Raw genomic sequence first — 17,101 nt, 5'->3', positions numbered from 1 at the left:
GCCTCCTCCTGGATGTCCACCTTATCGATACCTTGATGCAAAGCCCACTCAGTGTCATGATGCTGTTGGGATCCTTAGGGCTGCTGGTGGCAGCTCATGCTGTTCTCTCATTAACTCCATTGTCCGCTCCATGTAATTTCATCACAGGGTCTGTCCTTGGGGACTTCACTCCAGGGTGTGAAGGCTGCAATATGACATGGCACTGGAGACACCTATCTTTCCTTTGTCTATCAGACTCCTTTTTCTGAACCCTACAATTCCCACTGACTCCTCCACACTTCTGCTCCAGTTCTTTGGAGAGGTAGGATTGCAAGGGGAGGCTTGGAAAAGGGCTGCCTGCCTCCAGCCCCTCGACTCTTGCAGGCTGAGAAAGTGACTCACCTGGCTATGGTGTGGGGTAAAGGGTTTGGGAAGACAGATGCCACAGACTATATCAGGGATGCCAGATGACCTGGCAGCATCAGCATCAAATAGTCTTGGCATTAGTTGGTGATGAGTGAGTTCCAGGTTGCAAGATTCTCGCAGTGTTGCCCTCACGTGCCACAGCACTCAAGTTCACGCAGTACCAGTAGCTGGATCATCTCTCTTTGTAATGGCAATCAAAAATAACAGCTTCTGTAAAGGACGAGTCATTGCCCAGCGCTGGCTGTCTTCAGATGCTGACACTGCATACTTACACAATTTCACACATGGCAGGCTTGGAGACCCATCCAAGCATCGCAGTTTCAAGGCAGTCTGAGTGCTTGTCTTGAGTTTTGAGACACAGACCCAGTACCAGGACCAACCTGGAGACCAGAGGTAAGATCACTTAGAAAGTCTGGAGCAAGAACTGGACAGGTTATTTTCAGGTGTTTTATCTCCACCATTAAAAAAGAGGTAATTTTGAAATGTTTGGGTGCTGGCACGAGCAAATAAAGCAAAGAGCCCAATAGAAAATCAGAGCAGAAGACCTTTCAGCTTTGAGGTCTTGGGACAAACCCAGGCTTCGCCACTACAAATAAAATTGTTCTTTATAAGTGTCGTGGTTTAACCCCAGCTGGCAACTAAGCACCACACAACCGCTCGCTCACTCCCCCCTGGTGGGCTGGGGGAGAGAACTGGAATAGTAAAAATGAGAAAACTCATGGGTTGAGATAAAGACAGTTTAATAGGTAAAGCAAAAGCTGCGCATGCAAGCGAAGGAAAACGAGGAATTAATTCACTACTTCCCATCGTCAGGCAGGTGTTCAGCCATCTCCAGGAAAGCAGGGCCCCATCATGCGTAACAGTGACTTGGGAAGAAAATGCCATCACTCTGAACTTCCCCCACTTCCTTCTTCTTCCCCCAGCTTTATATGCTGAGCATGACATCATATGGTATGGATTATCCCTTTGGTCAGTCAGAGTCAGCTGTCGCAGCCGTGTTCCCTCCCAACTTCTTGTGCACCCCCAGGCTACTCGCTGGTGGGATGGTGTGAGAAGCAGAACAGCCCTTGACTCTGTGTAAGCACTACTCAGCAATAATGAAAACATCCCTGTATTATCAACACTGCTTCCAGCATAAATCCAAAACATAGCCTCGTGCTAGCTTCTATGAAGAAAATTAACTCTACTCCAGCCAAAACCAGCACAAAAAGACACTCTGATTAAAGTCAAAACTCTCCAGAAGTTTAATGAGCTGCTGCTTTGCCTTACAGAATATTGGCAAAAAGATGTCGTGTCAACAGTTCATAGCAAACCTGGATGGGCTGAATGATGGGAAGGACTTTGCAAAGGACTTGCTGAAGGTAATGTGATATAAATAGACAGTGGGATACTGTTGTTATTATTGTAGTGCCACCTAGTCCTGCTGGGACACTCTGAGCCCTTGAATCAGCATTTTCCAGTGCACAATTGTTTCATTAGAAGAATTGTAACCCACATGGTTAGCTTCTGCTAACTCACAGTGAAGCACCAGAGGTCTGTTCCCTGGTGGTGTTTTATCCAGATTTGTGGCATATCTGCCCTCAGAGCATATCGTGGGTCCCTCTCACCCATGGTAGCTCTGTGATGCACAAGACAATGCACAGAAGAAGGTACCCTCAACCCCCAAATATGACCATCTGGCACTGATACTTTTCTCTGCCTTCACTTCCATGTAATTAGATGTAGCGCTCCAACACAACTAGTTCAGTACCATGGGATACTGGTTAAACACCCCAAAGTGAGTACTTTCTCCTTCCATGTGGTTTAATACCACCACTGTTGTCTGCACCTGCTGCAGGTCCAGCAACCTGGCCTGGATTTTGCTGTATGGAAGGAGGTTGAAATGACCAGTGCCACATCAGGGGTGTCACATCGTGCCTTAGACAACAACTCTGCCTCCCAGGAGACCTCACCCTACCCTACCCCTCAGTATGGTCAGGGCCATCTCCACATTCTGCTTTCCTAGCCCATTCCTGCTCCTTTCCCAGTGTCCCAGGGAAGCCACTGGAATTTTGCCCAGGAGGAACTGGAAAAGCTGATCCCCAAGGTCATTCATCTCTCCCCTGCTTCTCAGGCCAGCGTTCAAGCCTCCACTGTCCCTTTCCCCTAGTCAAGACGCTGGAGGTGTCTTGGCATACCATCTTTGCGTAGAGCAGGATTCACTCAGGACTAGGCACAGCACCTGGAATTAGTCAAAAATGTCATATACAGGCTCTTGAGCAAGGCTGGCTGCCAGACCCCCTCTGCTGCTGACGTGTCCAATCCAATACCTAGTGTGGTACATAGATAAAAAAGGGTCTAGCAGGACAGCAATTGTCCTGCTCACTGGTGAATATTTCTCCAGGACAGTTCAGCAAGGAAGGTATCTCTCCAAGAACACAGATGGAGTGTGGAGGAGATGGTCTCCAAAACCCAGACATGTCTTCCATGACAGACACAGCTAATATCATGTTCTTGTTTCAGACACTATATAACTCCATCAAGAATGAGAAGCTGGAGTGGGCCATGTAAGTATATGTTAAGCATTTGAGAGAGAATGTGTCTTTCAAAGTAGCTGGCAGGTCTTGAGTCATGTTTTTAGCCCCAGAAGCTCCCAGAACATTTCCTGCCAAGCCCGTAAGCACTGAAGTCTCTCCTGTAGGCAAGCTGGGTTTATTTATGGCTTAGACACAAAAGCAGACGGGGAGGTTGGTGGCAGTCTACGGACACAGGGTCCACAGGCATGATCTAAAGGAAGGGAATGCCCTCTTTGTTTACTATTACACTTATAAAATCATAGAATCATAGAATCATTTAGGTTGGAAAAGACCTTTAAGATCATCGACTCCAACCATTAACTAAGCACTGCCAAGTCCACCACTAAACCATGTCCTCAAGCACCATGTCTATCTGTATTTTAAATAACTCCAGGGATGGAGACTCAACCACTTCCCTGGGCAGCCTATTCCAGTGCCTGACTACCCTTTTAGTGAAGAATTTTTTCCTAATATCCAATCTAAACTTGCCCTGGTGCAACTTGAGGCCATTTCCTCTTGTCCTACCGCTTGTTACTTGGGAGGAGAGACCGACCCCCACCTTGCTACAACCTCCTTTCAGGTCGTTGTAGAGAGCAATAAGGTCCCCTCAGCCTCCTTTTCTCCAGACTAAACAACCCCAGTTCCCTCAGCTGCTCCTCATAAGACTTGTTCTCTAGACCCTTCACCAGCTTCATTGCCCTTTGGACATGCTCCAGCATCTCAATGTCCTTCTCGAAGTGAGAGGCCCAAAACTGAACACAGTATTCAAGGTGCGGCCTCACCAGTGCATGCAAATGCTGATCCCTCTCCAGGTGCTTCAGAGGTTTGTGCACAATGAGCTCAAGATCTGGGGTTATTTTGGTCACTGAGACTTTCCATCTCTTCTACACAGTTTCTTCCGGAAATAATATCAGAGAATCACTGAGGCGGGAAGGGACCTTGCAAGATCTACAGTCCAGCTTCCTCCTCAAAGTATGGTCAACACTGAATTCAGACCAAGTTGCTCAGGGCTTTGTTCAGTTTAATCCTGAAAATCTCTGAGGATAGAGAACCCACAGTCCCTCTGGATCCATGAACCTATGCTTAATTATTCTGAGAGAGACATTTTTTTCTTAACCATTTGAAACCTCTATTGTGTTGACTTATGCCCACTGTCTCGTCCTCCTGCCGTGCACCATAGTGAAGAGCCTGGCTTTGTTCCCTTGATAACCTCCTCAGACATGTTGGAAGGCTGCCATGAGGTCCCCCAAAGCGATCTCTTCTCCAGGTTGAACCAGTCCAGTTCCCTTAGTCACTTCTTCATTGCAAGTGCTTCAGCCCAGGCATCTTGGTGGCCTCTGCTGAACTCTCTCCACCTTGCTGATGCCCTTTCCTCTATTGGGGGCCCAATGCTGTTTGCTGTATCAAGATATGATGTAAAGGGTGCAGAGTAGAGGAGGATGATCACTTCTCTTAGCCTCCTCACTGTGTCGCTGTTACACAGCCCAGAATGCTCTTGGCCTCTGTTTCTGCCAGGACACACTGGTTGGCTCCTGTTCATCCTGCTGTTCACCAGGAGTCCCAGGGCCTTTTCTGCAGAGCTGCTCCCCAGCCAGTCAGCCCCGGCTGACTCTTCTGCAGGACCACTCCACCCCAGTGCAGTACTGGGGTGCTGCATTTAGTGACGCTCCTGTCCTGCTGAGTGGTGGCCTCCCATTTTTATGTCATCCATAAACTCAGTGAGATGCACTCTGTCTCCTCCACCAGATCATTATTTGTTACCCTGAAACAAGTCTGGGAACAGTTAGCATGGTGGCCTTCATGACAGGTTCACACAGCACCTTCCTCAGCCCTTCTTCCCCTGCTCTGCTACCCACCTCCTGCCCAGAGCACAGGCCAGGACCCTCAATGAGGGGTGCTCTGTGCTCCCCAGCCCCAACACCTCCCCACCACTGCCATGGGGAAGCCCATGACTGACCTGGGGCCTTAAGCTAACACAGTGGACATTTCTTTTCCCCTCCCCTCTTCCCTTCCCTTCCCTTCCCTTCCCTTCCCTTCCCTTCCCTTCCCTTCCCTTCCCTTCCCTTCCCTTCCCTTCCCTTCCCTTCCCTTCCCTTCCCTTCCCTTCCCTTCCCTTCCCTTCCCTTCCCTTCCCTTCCTTCCCTTCCCTTCCCTTCCCTTCCCTTCCCTTCCCTTCCCTTCCCTTCCCTTCCCTTCCCTTCCCTTCCCTTCCCTTCCCTTCCTCCCTCTTGTCTTCCTCCCTCTTGTCTTCCCCCCTCTTGTTTCCCCCCCTCCAGAGGGTGGCGGGACTAAGCAGGACCTTCTGAGCCATTAGGTCCATCATCTGCTCTTCTCCTCATATTGTCCTGGCCAGAAAAGTGTCTGGAGGCAGTTTGATCCTATCTCCCTCCCCAACTACCTGGGTCAAGCTTTGCAGAGCAGGAGCCTCCATTGCCAGCCATGCCCCAATGGCAGCAGTGCTCTCTGTGGGCCGGTGTCTCCGGACACAGCCAGCCGGTGGCCCTGGAAGGGCCATGGTTTCTTAGCAGGTCACGTAGCATTGATTTCACTTTAAAAATAAACTTGTGTGGCTTCTGTGTGAGAGGAAAGCAGCAATGCCAGCTCTGCAGCAGAGACCAGGCTGCGGGGTGCACGCAGTCGCGAGAGGGAGCTCTGTAGCTCCGCAGAAGGTGCCAGTGGGATGGTTTACGTAAAAGGAGTTCAGCAGAAGTGCATCTGCTCGCTGGATGTGGGCAGTGGTTACACAACGCCTGCCAGCACAGGCTCCCTGACTCGGGCACATCCGAGGGATGTCAGCCCCCCAGCGTCCCGCTGCAGCGGTGCAGTTCCAGTCAGTAGCATCTAGCCCCCCTGCCGCCCTCCTCCACCCACCCTGCTTCTATCCTTGCACCCCCTCATTAACCCCATACGGGCCCGGGACCTGCCTTGCTGCAAGGTGTCCTGCTTGGTTGCAGATGGGCAGGCTGCAACATGAGAGACCTCTCAGCTCCTCTGCTGTGGGACAGATGCTCCCTGATGTGGGGTACCTGGTTTTCTTTCAGAGATGTGGCACTGAGTCGTAACCTTGCACAGGGAAGACCCACTTCTCCCTGCTTGCCTCTGCTTTCCGTCCTTGTGCACCCCAGGGAATGAAATGCCCTTGCTCACAAAGCCCAAGTGGACAGGCAGGTATACGACCATCATCCCAGCAGCAAGCAGGAGCTCAGAGGGGTCCCTCTGGTGCAGCTCAGAGAACTGAGCCCCACTAACTCCTCACACAGGTGTAGTGTCTGGGCTCTGCCTAAGCCCCAGGACTCCTGTGGGTGCTGAGGGCTGAGAAATCATCCTTCTCTTCCAAGAGTTGTCTGATGCTTTGGTTATCTACTTGCTGCAGGTGGGGAAGTGTGGTATTTTACTGCTCACATCCCAGCTAGTGGATTCATCCTTGAGCCACTCCTCAGCTGAGGTTTGGTCCAATCTAATCTGCAACCTAAGGTGACCACTCATACCATTTAGACATTGACATGTATCACACAGGGCAGAAATTCCCTGTTTGCTCTCCTGCCTTAATGTCCTAGGGACACTGAGAAATATTACTTCCCATACAAGTTCTAGTTTCTATGCACCACAGCAGGTTTTACTCCAAACAGGAAGAGGCAGGCTTGGTGGAGTCAGTGGACACTTCCCTAAGCTGCTCAGCCCTCGCTGTCCAGGGTCCAGGACCAGGAGATCTGTGAGGAGAAGCAGTTTTTATGGAAATGACCAGCATTTCTTCCTCTCTGCTGGCCCACCTTGAGGACACAACTGGGGAGCTGACATATAACCTAATCCAGGGTTTGTGTTTTTTTGATCAAGTGGCCCATCTCCCTAATGTCTGCAGAGCTTTTGTTCCTCAGAGATTCAGAGGACATTCCTCAAGCTCCTTCAGTGCCTAGGAGGCCCCAGGGGCTGCCTCTCAGAGGCTGAGAAACCCCAGTCATACCTGGTCTTCAGCAAAAGACCTCCTTAAACTCTGATTTTAGGGTGCAGAATTGGAGACTCTCCCTGTGAAATGCTTGTAGTCCTTGGCAATGGTGTGTCTGCAGTTTCCTGGTGTTCAGACAAGCACCCATTCCCTTCCCTGTTTTGAGTAACCTCACAGTGGGACCACTGGGACAGTTACCTGCCACCCACATTCCTCCCAGCTATGTCCAGATCACCACCATTGGCACACTCTGCGTGTTAGAGTCCCTGCATCTCCTTTCATTTTCTTTCTCTGACTAGTCTTGTAATAAATAACTTTCTTTAAAACCAAAGCACACTGTGACCCAACCCATGTGTCCTCCACTCAATCTCTTCTCTGACTTTGTTTCCAAGTGATGAGGACGAGTTGAGGAAATCACTCTCGGAGCTGGTAGATGACAAATTTGGAGCCAGCGCGAAGAAAGTGACAAGGATTGTTGACAGCAGCAACCCCTTCCTGGACATACCCCAAGCGCTGAACGCAGTCACCTACAAGCATGGTGTCCTCACGCGTAAAACCCATGCAGACATGGATGGGAAGAGAAGTACGTGTTAACGGGACAGGAGGAGATATGCCCCAGGCAGTACCAGAGCTTTGCCCATACCATACCAGAGCTTCTCCATGGCTCTCCTGCTGAAGGCATTTCCTCACCATGTCCCAGGGAACACAAGAGAGATCCCCAGATCCATGAGAGCCAGGGCACAAGGAAAGGAAGGTGTTTTGAGGCATTTGTAGACATGAATGTTTTCAGAAGGCCTCAGTCTTCCCTTCTCACTGCCAAGGAACCTAACAGTGCCTGTCCCACACAGATAGACCTGGTCTTCCCTCCTGTTCATGGGCATAATCCTGAATCCCACACTCTGAGCAATGGGGTGAGGCTGGTTCCACAGCAGTTAACCCCAGCCCTGACCCTGGGGACAGTCTGGTCTTCAAAGTTTTGTTCTTGTCCATATTCTACCATGTGCTGGAAACAGTTGCCGTGTGCTGGCTGGGCAATAGGATGCCTCATAGCTCTGCTGTCCACATATGGGATTACAGGAAAGGTAAAGGAAAATATATTTGGGAACTGTTAATGAGCAAAGATTAATGAAACCTTGGATTACCCCTTCTGCTAATTGATATGATTGGCCCAGTCACTGCAGCCGATTACAAGTCTTGAGTAGAGATTACCACCAAAGGCCTCCCTTGCTTCCAGCACTTTCTTAATAGCCTGTGCCTGGAGGATCAGCTGTCTTGTGGTGATGTAGATGGCTCCCCTCACCTCCTGCCCCTCTCCAGCTTCCAGCAAGCTCTCTGTCCTCAAGTCCATCAAGATGACTGGTGGTAATGCTCCCTCCTCAGTGGAACAGAAGCTGCCTTATCCATGGTATGTCTGCCTAACTCATCTGAGGCAAAGGAGCTCAGGGAATGTCTCTGCTCCTCAAGCATTTAGCCCAAAGAACATCAGACTGGGTTTGGAGGAGCAGAGGCTTCCTGCACATGTCCACTGGTACCCCTATACCTGCTTGTGCTTCTGTTGGGAAGCTGCATCTCCCAGCCCGTGTCCCTGCAGACAAGCCACTCATAAGCAAGAGCTTGGAGGAGTATGAGGTCTGGGCATCAGCGCATGTGTGTCGTGGGTCAGGAGAAGGGTTGGTTTTGCCAGAAATGTGAAGATCAAGCAGCACTGGCAGAAGCAGACATGTATAATTAAATGTTCTTCCTTTTTTAGCTCCCAGAGGAAGAAGAGGTTGGAAGAAATTTTATGCTGTGCTTAAAGGGACCGTCCTTTATTTACAAAAGGTAACTGTGGCAGACTATCCCATTTGCTGTTTCATGCTGTCTCCAAAGCAGTCATGCTGGCCTAAGCAGGAGACCTATAGATGCAAGTAGAGGTGAATCCATGTCCTAATGCATGCATGGACATCTACAGAGCTCCTCCAGAGACCAGTATACAGAACTGGAGGATGCTGTCATCTTTGGTGGTGGTGTTCATTCTAAGGGCACTATTCACAGCCTCAAAAAAGGGCCAGACAGGAAGAAGTATGAAAGAGGGAACACTGAGGCAAGATTTCTGCAGAAGTGTCCCAGCAAGTAGGAGCTGTTGGGGAGGATGAATGAACAGATGGTATGGAAGAGGTGAAGCAGGATGTTGGTGAGACATGCAATAGGAAGCTGAAGAGGTGGAGCATCAGACCAGTCTTATCCTGCCTATTGTTTTATTTGCTGGCATATATCTGATTATGAGCAGCTTCACTGAGTCTGATATGGACCATGTCTAAAGTTTCTCTTCTCCTTCAGGACCTTGCTGAGCTGGGTCCTTCCATGGGTTGCCAAGTGACACTTTCTGCCTCTCTTCATCTCTGTTCATTCTGTAGCCACCTCTAGTCAACAGAAGTATAAATCCCAGGTCCTCATGGGAGGCAAAGTCACCATGGAAGAGCTTCCCTGCATGTTATAGCATTCAGTTCTCTGCCTTTCAAGACACTTGGATGCTAGGAGGATTTCCATGGATAGTCTTTTCTGTGGGAAAATCCAAGGAGCCTGGATAGGGGCTCACTTGAATGTCAGCGTGAGCCAGCCAGGGGTGCCAAATGTCTATTCATCATGCAACAGCGTAACCCACTGAACTAGGTCTGAACTACCTTAGTAGCACATGCTGTGCAGTAACCCATTGAACTCACCTTGTGGGAACAGCACTCCCTGTGGGTAGATGTTCTTATGTATTGCAGTATTGTCTCCAAAGCAATGAGAGTAAACAAACATTGGATTATATAAGAAAGGCAGAAAGATCCTCAGGGCAGCATGGAATTATGACTCAGAGCTCGTAGCACACCCCAATGATTCTCGTGTTTTGCCAGATCCTATGGCACATGTCACAGAGCCAACAGAAATCTGGCAGCTGATTGTAATTTACAGTATGGGTTGCTCTTAGCCAATTGGTATTTTTACAGCCTTGCCACTCTCTCCTGCAGCTGAGGGAAGCTGCAGCGTACAGGAGAGCCCAGGTCTTCTCCAACCCTCTAAGTGTGGCATTCTTCAAGTCAGTGGCACTCTTCTTACATGTCAGTCTCATGTTTTGTTACAAGTCTCCACATGGAGTCCACCAAAGAGGTCCTCATGCTGACCATGGGTGATGCATGAGGATTTACAGAGCTACCATGAGGATGGTACAGAGCTACCATCAACATTTAATTTTATTGCAGTTTTTCTATGGAAAAAATTACAATTTCATCAAAATCACAGGAACAGTTTGGATCTAAATGAATTTTTCACCAAGGACTTCTAGGGCATGTCTCTTGGGATGAGTCTGTTGAGGATGTATATATTTGGAATGAAATACACTTTCAGGACAGAATTTTATTCCCATGCTGGACCAAAATCCAGTTTACTGAAGATTTTCTTGACTGCTTGGACAGCACTGGAAGGAGCTGTGAAGCCAACACTGAGTGTCATTGCTGCTGATGGGGCAGAGGGATTGGGTTTTCTTTGCTGTACAACTCTAGCAGCAGTAACCATCCAGACTGTTATATTAACATAGTTTGTTATGTTAGTACTAGGTGTTTGGAATTTAAAAAGAGAGTGAGGGTGAGACTGACATAGCAGTTGAAGACCAATGTTCTTATCTAGATGACCTTCAGGAACAAATGGTTAAGAGACTGAGAGCTTTCTTTATGGACAAGGACTGAAGAAGCAAAACACCTAAGATCTGGCTAGGTTATGAAAGTGGCTGGTAAATAGCAGCCATGACTGGTGTGTAATTAGCAGCAGGGACCGGAATTGCCAAGGGTGCCCCAAGGAAGTAGCATTTGGAACAACAACAAAAATTAACCTGAGAAACGTTTGGGTAAAGGATTTGGGCAAAGAGGAGTTTCTTAGTCATGAGCTGCTGCCAGGCTGTATATGGTCCTCTTCAGAGGATTCCTTGGGCTGGGCTTGGCTGTAGACAGTCTCTATCAGGCTTGCAAAGACAGGACAGAAAGATGAGACCACAAAGACAAGTCCTTGTCCTGCCACTTCCAAACGTTCCCAGCACCACAACAGAGAGTGGATAAACATTCACCTGCCCTGTAGATTCTTAGTGCAATTTCTTGCCTATGGGGTGGTTTGCAGAATAAGAGAGTTGCACAATACAGGAAGGAAATGGTGTGCCGGCCTCCCAGGCTCTCAGCAGAAGATGACTGCAGATAAACATAAGGTAGAACCTGGCTTGAGCACAAATCACTGGGAAAAGATTTTCTGATGTGAAGATAGAGGAGAAAGTACCTGCTTCTAGACCCACCTGACACCATGGAGCACAGGTTCAGCCTGTTCTAATTTTTTGCTCAGACCAAACCAAGGACCTAGGCTTTAATAGGAAATTCCCATAAGTTTAATAGGAACTCAGCTTGGTTTGGGGGAGCAAGTTGAGTAGAAATAAGAGTGAGAGAGAGAGGGAAGGAGGCAGGGAAGGAGGGCCTGGGGAGATAGATGTGTAGAATGGAGGAATGGCCAGATACAGAGAGAGGTGGATATAAGATAGGCAGAAGAGTGAGTGGGTGGAAGGTAGAAGTCAGTCTATTAGAAGCAATTCAGGCACCAGCCATAAAACTGCTGATGTAGAGAGGTCACATGTCATTGCCTTGCCAGTGTTAATCGCTGGATTAGTGTGTTCTAGCATAGTCTGCTGAAGCAATTGCTTGATCCCGTAAAGGGATGCAGCACAGTCTTGAGGAAGAACTGCAGGCTTGGGAGCAGGGCGCACCTCTCATGCACTCTAATCTGCACTGGGCACTGACTCAGTCCATGGCCTTTGGCAACTTACTTCACCTCTGTGAAATGGGGATAATAACCCTTAATCACCACACATAGAGGGGTGTTGAGAGGAATGATGGAGAGCTATAAAACATGAGGTGTTTTTATATGGAAGTACTAGAAAGGGTGCAGGTCTTCCCGCAGGGTCTACTCTTGCAGCCCCCAACCATGAAGGAGTTCCCAGTGCAGCCCCAAGCCACGGATGCTGTCCCATGCAGGCAGGCCCTTGCCATGGTAGTGCTACTTGGAATGTTCATGACCAGACTGAAAAGGCTGCAGTGGTTAGTTTTCCTCATTAAATGGTTTGTTTAGGCTAGTAAATATGAGCTGAAGAAAAGGAAAAAGAGGAAAACCCACTCACAAGCCAGAGCATGAGAAATCTCTGCAGCTCCATGTCCATATTCACATCACTGCTCAGAGCTGGCGCTGAGTCCAGAGGAGAGGGCAGCAGGACCAATACACTGGGCTCTCTCACCCCATCCAGGTGTCCTACGAAGGCAGGCACACAAGATAGATGCCTTTTTTTGACAAAACAAGCTTTGAGGTGGGGAGCTCATATTAGTTGTGGATCTCCCACCATGTACTCACAGGGGTGGGCAGTAGGGGAGAGCTGGTATCAGAAGAGTGAACCAAAGACACCATGGAGCACTGCCATGGCAGAAACTAAGCCCAGGGAAGGGGATGGTCATGCAAGTTTAAGCAAAGCCTTTGTGCAGTCAGGAGAGGCACAGAACAGGGAGTTTGTCTACACCATCAACATTAAAAGCTGAAAATGAATGAAATTAATTTAGAGGGATTCTGAAACAAAACATCCACGCCTGGGCTCAATTCCTGCAGAAGATATCCCCAAAACAGACCCTGAAAATTGCTGACTCCCACCATCCTACACCTGGAGAACCAAGGGAAAAATAAACATGTCACCATTCAAGGGCTGGGGGCTAAGGGTAACTGGAATGGTGTGGCACAGCATACCTTGCCCATTTCTCAGTGACAAGTACCTGTGTGAACAGTGCAGGACACATAAGACAAAAATTCAACAGCCCTGTGATACCAAATCAACCCCTTTGCCAGGAAATGTATGGCAGGGTAACACCATGAAAAAGGTGAGAGTGAGGTTAATGGTACTATAGCATGGAGAAAACATTACCTGAAGTTCCTCCAAATATGATACTGCTTATGTTTTAGTATAAATCAGTTTCTTTGAGATTTAAACCAGAATCCCTTCACTGAAAGCATCTGTGTTACTATTATGTTTTTGGACACGTCTCTTCCTCAGCAGCAGTTTATGCAAACACTTAAACTGAAAGCTCAGAAAGGGAGTGAGGCAAAATGTAGAGAAGCTGCTGGAGGCTTTGGAGCAGATCTGACATGCTTTACTAAAGGGTAATGGGATTATTCTTCAGGGGAAGGCTACGCAGTGTAGCCTACACTATGGTGTAAGTGCTGGGCGCTGTCATGGCTCCAGCCGTGTGTGCATGGCATCACACAGCCTTGGAGCGGTTTGCAGAGGATGCCTGTTTAAGAGCACACAGAGGTCTCCCAGCTTCAGCAGCCATACATATCATCATGACCACCCCAGCACAGGCATTAAGATGAGCTTCCTGGCAGAACCGGCCTGCAGAAGTGAGCCTCCAGCACCATGCACTCCTGCAAACACAGCCTGTTTCCACCAGCAGGGAGGCAGAAAGTAGAGAGAAGCTGCTTGATTCAATCTTACACTGATTTACTAGGCCCAGTATTAGAAAAAGAAGATTTGGCTTTTCCTTACACCTACACTGATGCTTGTGAGCCTGAAATCAGTAGAGGCAATACATGATGATACCATTCGAGGTGAAGATCTGCATTAGTCAAACCGGTTTGTCACATGCCATTAAACCTGGCTATTTGCACTGTATTTTGAGAAAGCTTATCTTGAAATAAGGGATCATGGGCATCACAGTCAGATTTATTCAGATACAAAGAGCTTCAGCCTTGCAAAAACATCCAGAACTGGAAGTCTCTCTACAATATATGAGGTCTGAGCAGCAATGTCTTCCTCAAGCAACTTTTTCTCTCCAAATGGGGTAACATACTAGGCCATCATAAGGCAAAGCATTTGTTTTTCTTTGTTACAAGGCTAATAGCCCATTCCTCTGGCTATACTGCCTCACAGCACAGCCCATCTGAATGTCACCCCAAAAGCAGGGTGCCTGCAGCACTCACCCCTTCCTCTGCTGGAAAGCCAGGGCTTTTCTTTGGGGTTCACCCTTAAGAAGGCAGTTGCCTGAGCCGGTAGCCCATGCCAGACATTTCTAGGGTCTAGGCCCCATGGCATTTCTTTGCACAGGGCCAAGTATCATGTGCTGGTGAACATAGTATGGCAACCACTCTCTTGGATGAGATGATTGCTTCAAAAAAGAAGGGAAGGAAAGGCGTCAGAAGTTTATTTCCCATCAGAAGCAAGGGTCTGAATGAGCCACATCTGTGGGCAGGGGAGTCCTGGTCCCTGGTGCTCTGAAGAGCAACAGACGGGAGACCTTTCTGACCCTACACCAGAGAACGGCCTTACTGACCAGGGTTAGCAACCAGGAGACTGTAGCATGGCTTTTCCCTGAACAGCTGGATTTGTACCATCAGGACAGGAAAAAAACATCTTTTTGCAAATCTGCAGAACAGACTAAGCTCTAGCTTGAAACCTAAGGAAGGGCTGGGACACACAGACCACCACTATTGGACAGAGCCACCCCTGTGTTGACAGCCAAGGACAGTCAAGGAAAGCAAAACATAAGAGCAAATTAGTCCTGTAGGTTTGCACTGTAATCAGCAGGGCAAGGCAGATCCTTCCAAGGACACCCTGTCCTGACATGGCCTCTAACATGGTGGTGGTGGTGGCTTGTTTTAGCCAGGGCCAGGCTTTCTTACATCCACCTATCCATGCATGCGTGCATCTGTCCATCTGTCCATGCTACCACCCAGCTGGACCAGCTGTTGAGCTGGCAAGGGTGCAGAGTGGGAGGAAGGGTATCGCTTTAAGTGGCTGGGAGCTCAGTCACTGGAAAAGCAAAGGGTAAACACAGGATTGATTGAACTTTTTTTCCTTCAAATTGTCCTTCAGTGGAGAAAGTAAAGCAGGAATACAGAGAATGCTGCTGCAATTTGCAAGTGCCAGTCTAATGAATTACATGGGAGACCATGCCAAAGGGTCATACGTACTAAAGAGAGACCAAGCATAGTTCAGGTGGGCCATGCTCAGTCTGGCAACTGCCCAGCAAGCCCCACACCTGCACGGAGGTGCACTGGAATGCTGCGGTTCCAGAGCTGCCCAAGATGGTGCAAAACCCAAGCCCGGATCCTCTGCCACACAAAGCTGCAGCACCAGGGCACGCGCTCACTAATACCTGCCAACGACCGGAGGTTGCACCCCAGCTTGAGCTCTGCACTGTGGGTGAAGCTCTGTAGAAACCTGGCCCTGTCTTGTGCCTTCCCCTGAAGCCTCAGGCGTGTGCCGAGTTAGAGGTAACTATTGATAATTACGTTTAAAACTTTCATCTCCTTCTTCACATCTTCCCAGTGAACTTAATGATGGAAGAAGTTGCCAGATGTTAATTATTATCATTATCAGCTCCTAGCATTTACTATACAAAGCAGCGCTTTTCCTGGTCTCGGCACTCTGTGATTATAGCACAGAGAGAAAGGCACATTCATTAAAGTAGCCTGCAAATTTTAGTGTTGTCTTTATCCAATTAACGTTCCTCTTCACAGGATGAATATAAACCTGACAAAGACCTCTCTGAAGTGGATCTGAAAAATGCCATCCGTGTGCACCACGCCTTAGCCACGAAAGCCTCTGACTACAGCAAGAAGTCCAACGTGCTCAAGCTGAAGACAGCTGACTGGAGAGTCTTCCTCTTCCAGGCCCCGTAAGTACCAGCTCTTCCTGCAGAGCCTGGATGGACAGCCTGACCTCCAGCCACCACCAGACTCCCTCCGACCTGGCCAGATCAACACATGCATTAGGGGACAAACCTGGGGGGAGGAAGGTGCTGAGCAGGAGGGCTGAGGGTGAGGTCTGTAGGGCTGTGCAAAGGACTTGGTCATGGGGTCACAGTTTCTACCTGGCACTCTTGGTAGCTCTGTGTCAGTTGTGGAAGTACTTTTTCATCTGTCACCAAGGTGGACTGAGCAAGATGCGGTAGGATGTAAAGGGCTCCCCTTACTAACTTCTATTGTCAGTCTGTGGAAGGGAGAAAATCTATATGGTGCATTGAACTAAAGAGCTGATGGTTCCCCTTATCAGCTTTTGATGGGGAAACTGTCTAAAGCTCATTAAAGAAGCCTCCCCAGCCAAGCTATATCTTCTTTCTTCCTTAGTCCGTTGCAGAGGAAAGTTGCTCTGGTAATAAGTGTCAAGTGTGATTGAGTCATTTTCTGTCTGATGTTTTTATTGTCTCCTGCTGAGATAGGTGGCATTGTCTGTAAGTTGGGCTGGGGTACTAATGTCAAGCTAAAGCTTGACATCTGAATTTGTGCAGTGAAAATCCACTTGTAGGCTGGGGTGAGAAGTGCCTGAACAGATCTGATGAGGGACCTTGGGCAGTGTCCCATGAATGACACAAATGAGGGGTCCACCATGCTCCATGGGACCTCTGTTGTGTGGCTCCCGCTCTCCAAAGAGCAGGGTATCCTTGGCCCTTGCCACCATGCTACCTCTCCCCAGCTCCTCAGGGAATGCAAGCAGAGCTGATGAGGCAGGCAGGACTGCCAGGGCTTCAAGAGGCAGACAACAGCCCTGAAATCATTAGGGCACTGTAAAGGAGCCAATTAGCCAGTGTTTTCCTCTGTTCACAACCCAGGGTGGCACAGAAATGGCTTCAAAGCAAGGCCACTGATGGCCCTCCTGAGAGTGGGTGGCTCCCAGGCTGTTCTGAGCTGGCTGGTCAGGAGCATTTACAGACACCCCCTCTCTTCTTCCCTCCTCCATAACAGAAGTAAGGAAGAAATGCTCTCCTGGATCCTGCGAATCAACCTTGTTGCTGCCGTTTTCTCTGCCCCAGCCTTCCCAGCTGCAATCTGCTCCATGAAGAAGTTCTGCCGCCCACTCCTGCCTTCGTCCATGACCAAGCTGTGCCAGGTAACGTGTGAGAGAAAGAGCGATGGAGGTGTGCTCAGTGCTTCAGCACGCAGCTCAGGCTGAGCCCATCTGCAGCTCCCCCAGCTCCTGCCTGATAGATACATTCAGGGGCTCAGGGCAGGAACAAGGGAGTGGAGTGGGTGACTTGGACAGACTGTGGCAAATCCTGGTGTCTGGCCAATGCTTCCTTTGCAATGGCTATAAAGCAACCCTATGCTCAGACACCTGCCTGTATGGCTGTTGATTCTGGCTTGTTTATTGCTCTTTGCCCATCAC

General features: G+C 49.0%; 1 protein-coding gene across 9 annotated transcripts in view; it reads left to right on the top strand.

Moving 5' to 3' along the window:
- The window catches only part of PSD2 (pleckstrin and Sec7 domain containing 2), a 92,157-nt gene that overhangs the window by 70,894 nt on the left and 4,162 nt on the right, over positions 1-17,101 (top strand). For 8 of the 9 annotated variants that reach the window (XM_087759989.1, XM_087759991.1, XM_087759990.1 and 5 more), the window contains 6 exons: positions 1,676-1,766; positions 2,908-2,951; positions 7,296-7,486; positions 8,654-8,724; positions 15,457-15,614; positions 16,681-16,825. In XM_087759989.1, the coding sequence (XP_087616115.1) occupies positions 1,676-1,766; positions 2,908-2,951; positions 7,296-7,486; positions 8,654-8,724; positions 15,457-15,614; positions 16,681-16,825 (700 nt within the window). The remainder of the gene's footprint in view (positions 1-1,675; positions 1,767-2,907; positions 2,952-7,295; positions 7,487-8,653; positions 8,725-15,456; positions 15,615-16,680; positions 16,826-17,101) is intronic. The other variant, XM_009477471.2, reaches the window with a different exon arrangement.

This window comes from Nipponia nippon, unplaced genomic scaffold, assembly GCF_047370975.1.
Source record: "Nipponia nippon isolate SJK-2023a ecotype South Korea unplaced genomic scaffold, ASM4737097v1 scaffold_21, whole genome shotgun sequence".
In the NCBI taxonomy this organism is placed as follows: Eukaryota; Metazoa; Chordata; class Aves; order Pelecaniformes; family Threskiornithidae; genus Nipponia; species Nipponia nippon.
The sequence above is the reverse complement of the archived record's forward strand: the minus strand, read 5'-3'. Positions and strand labels throughout refer to the sequence as shown.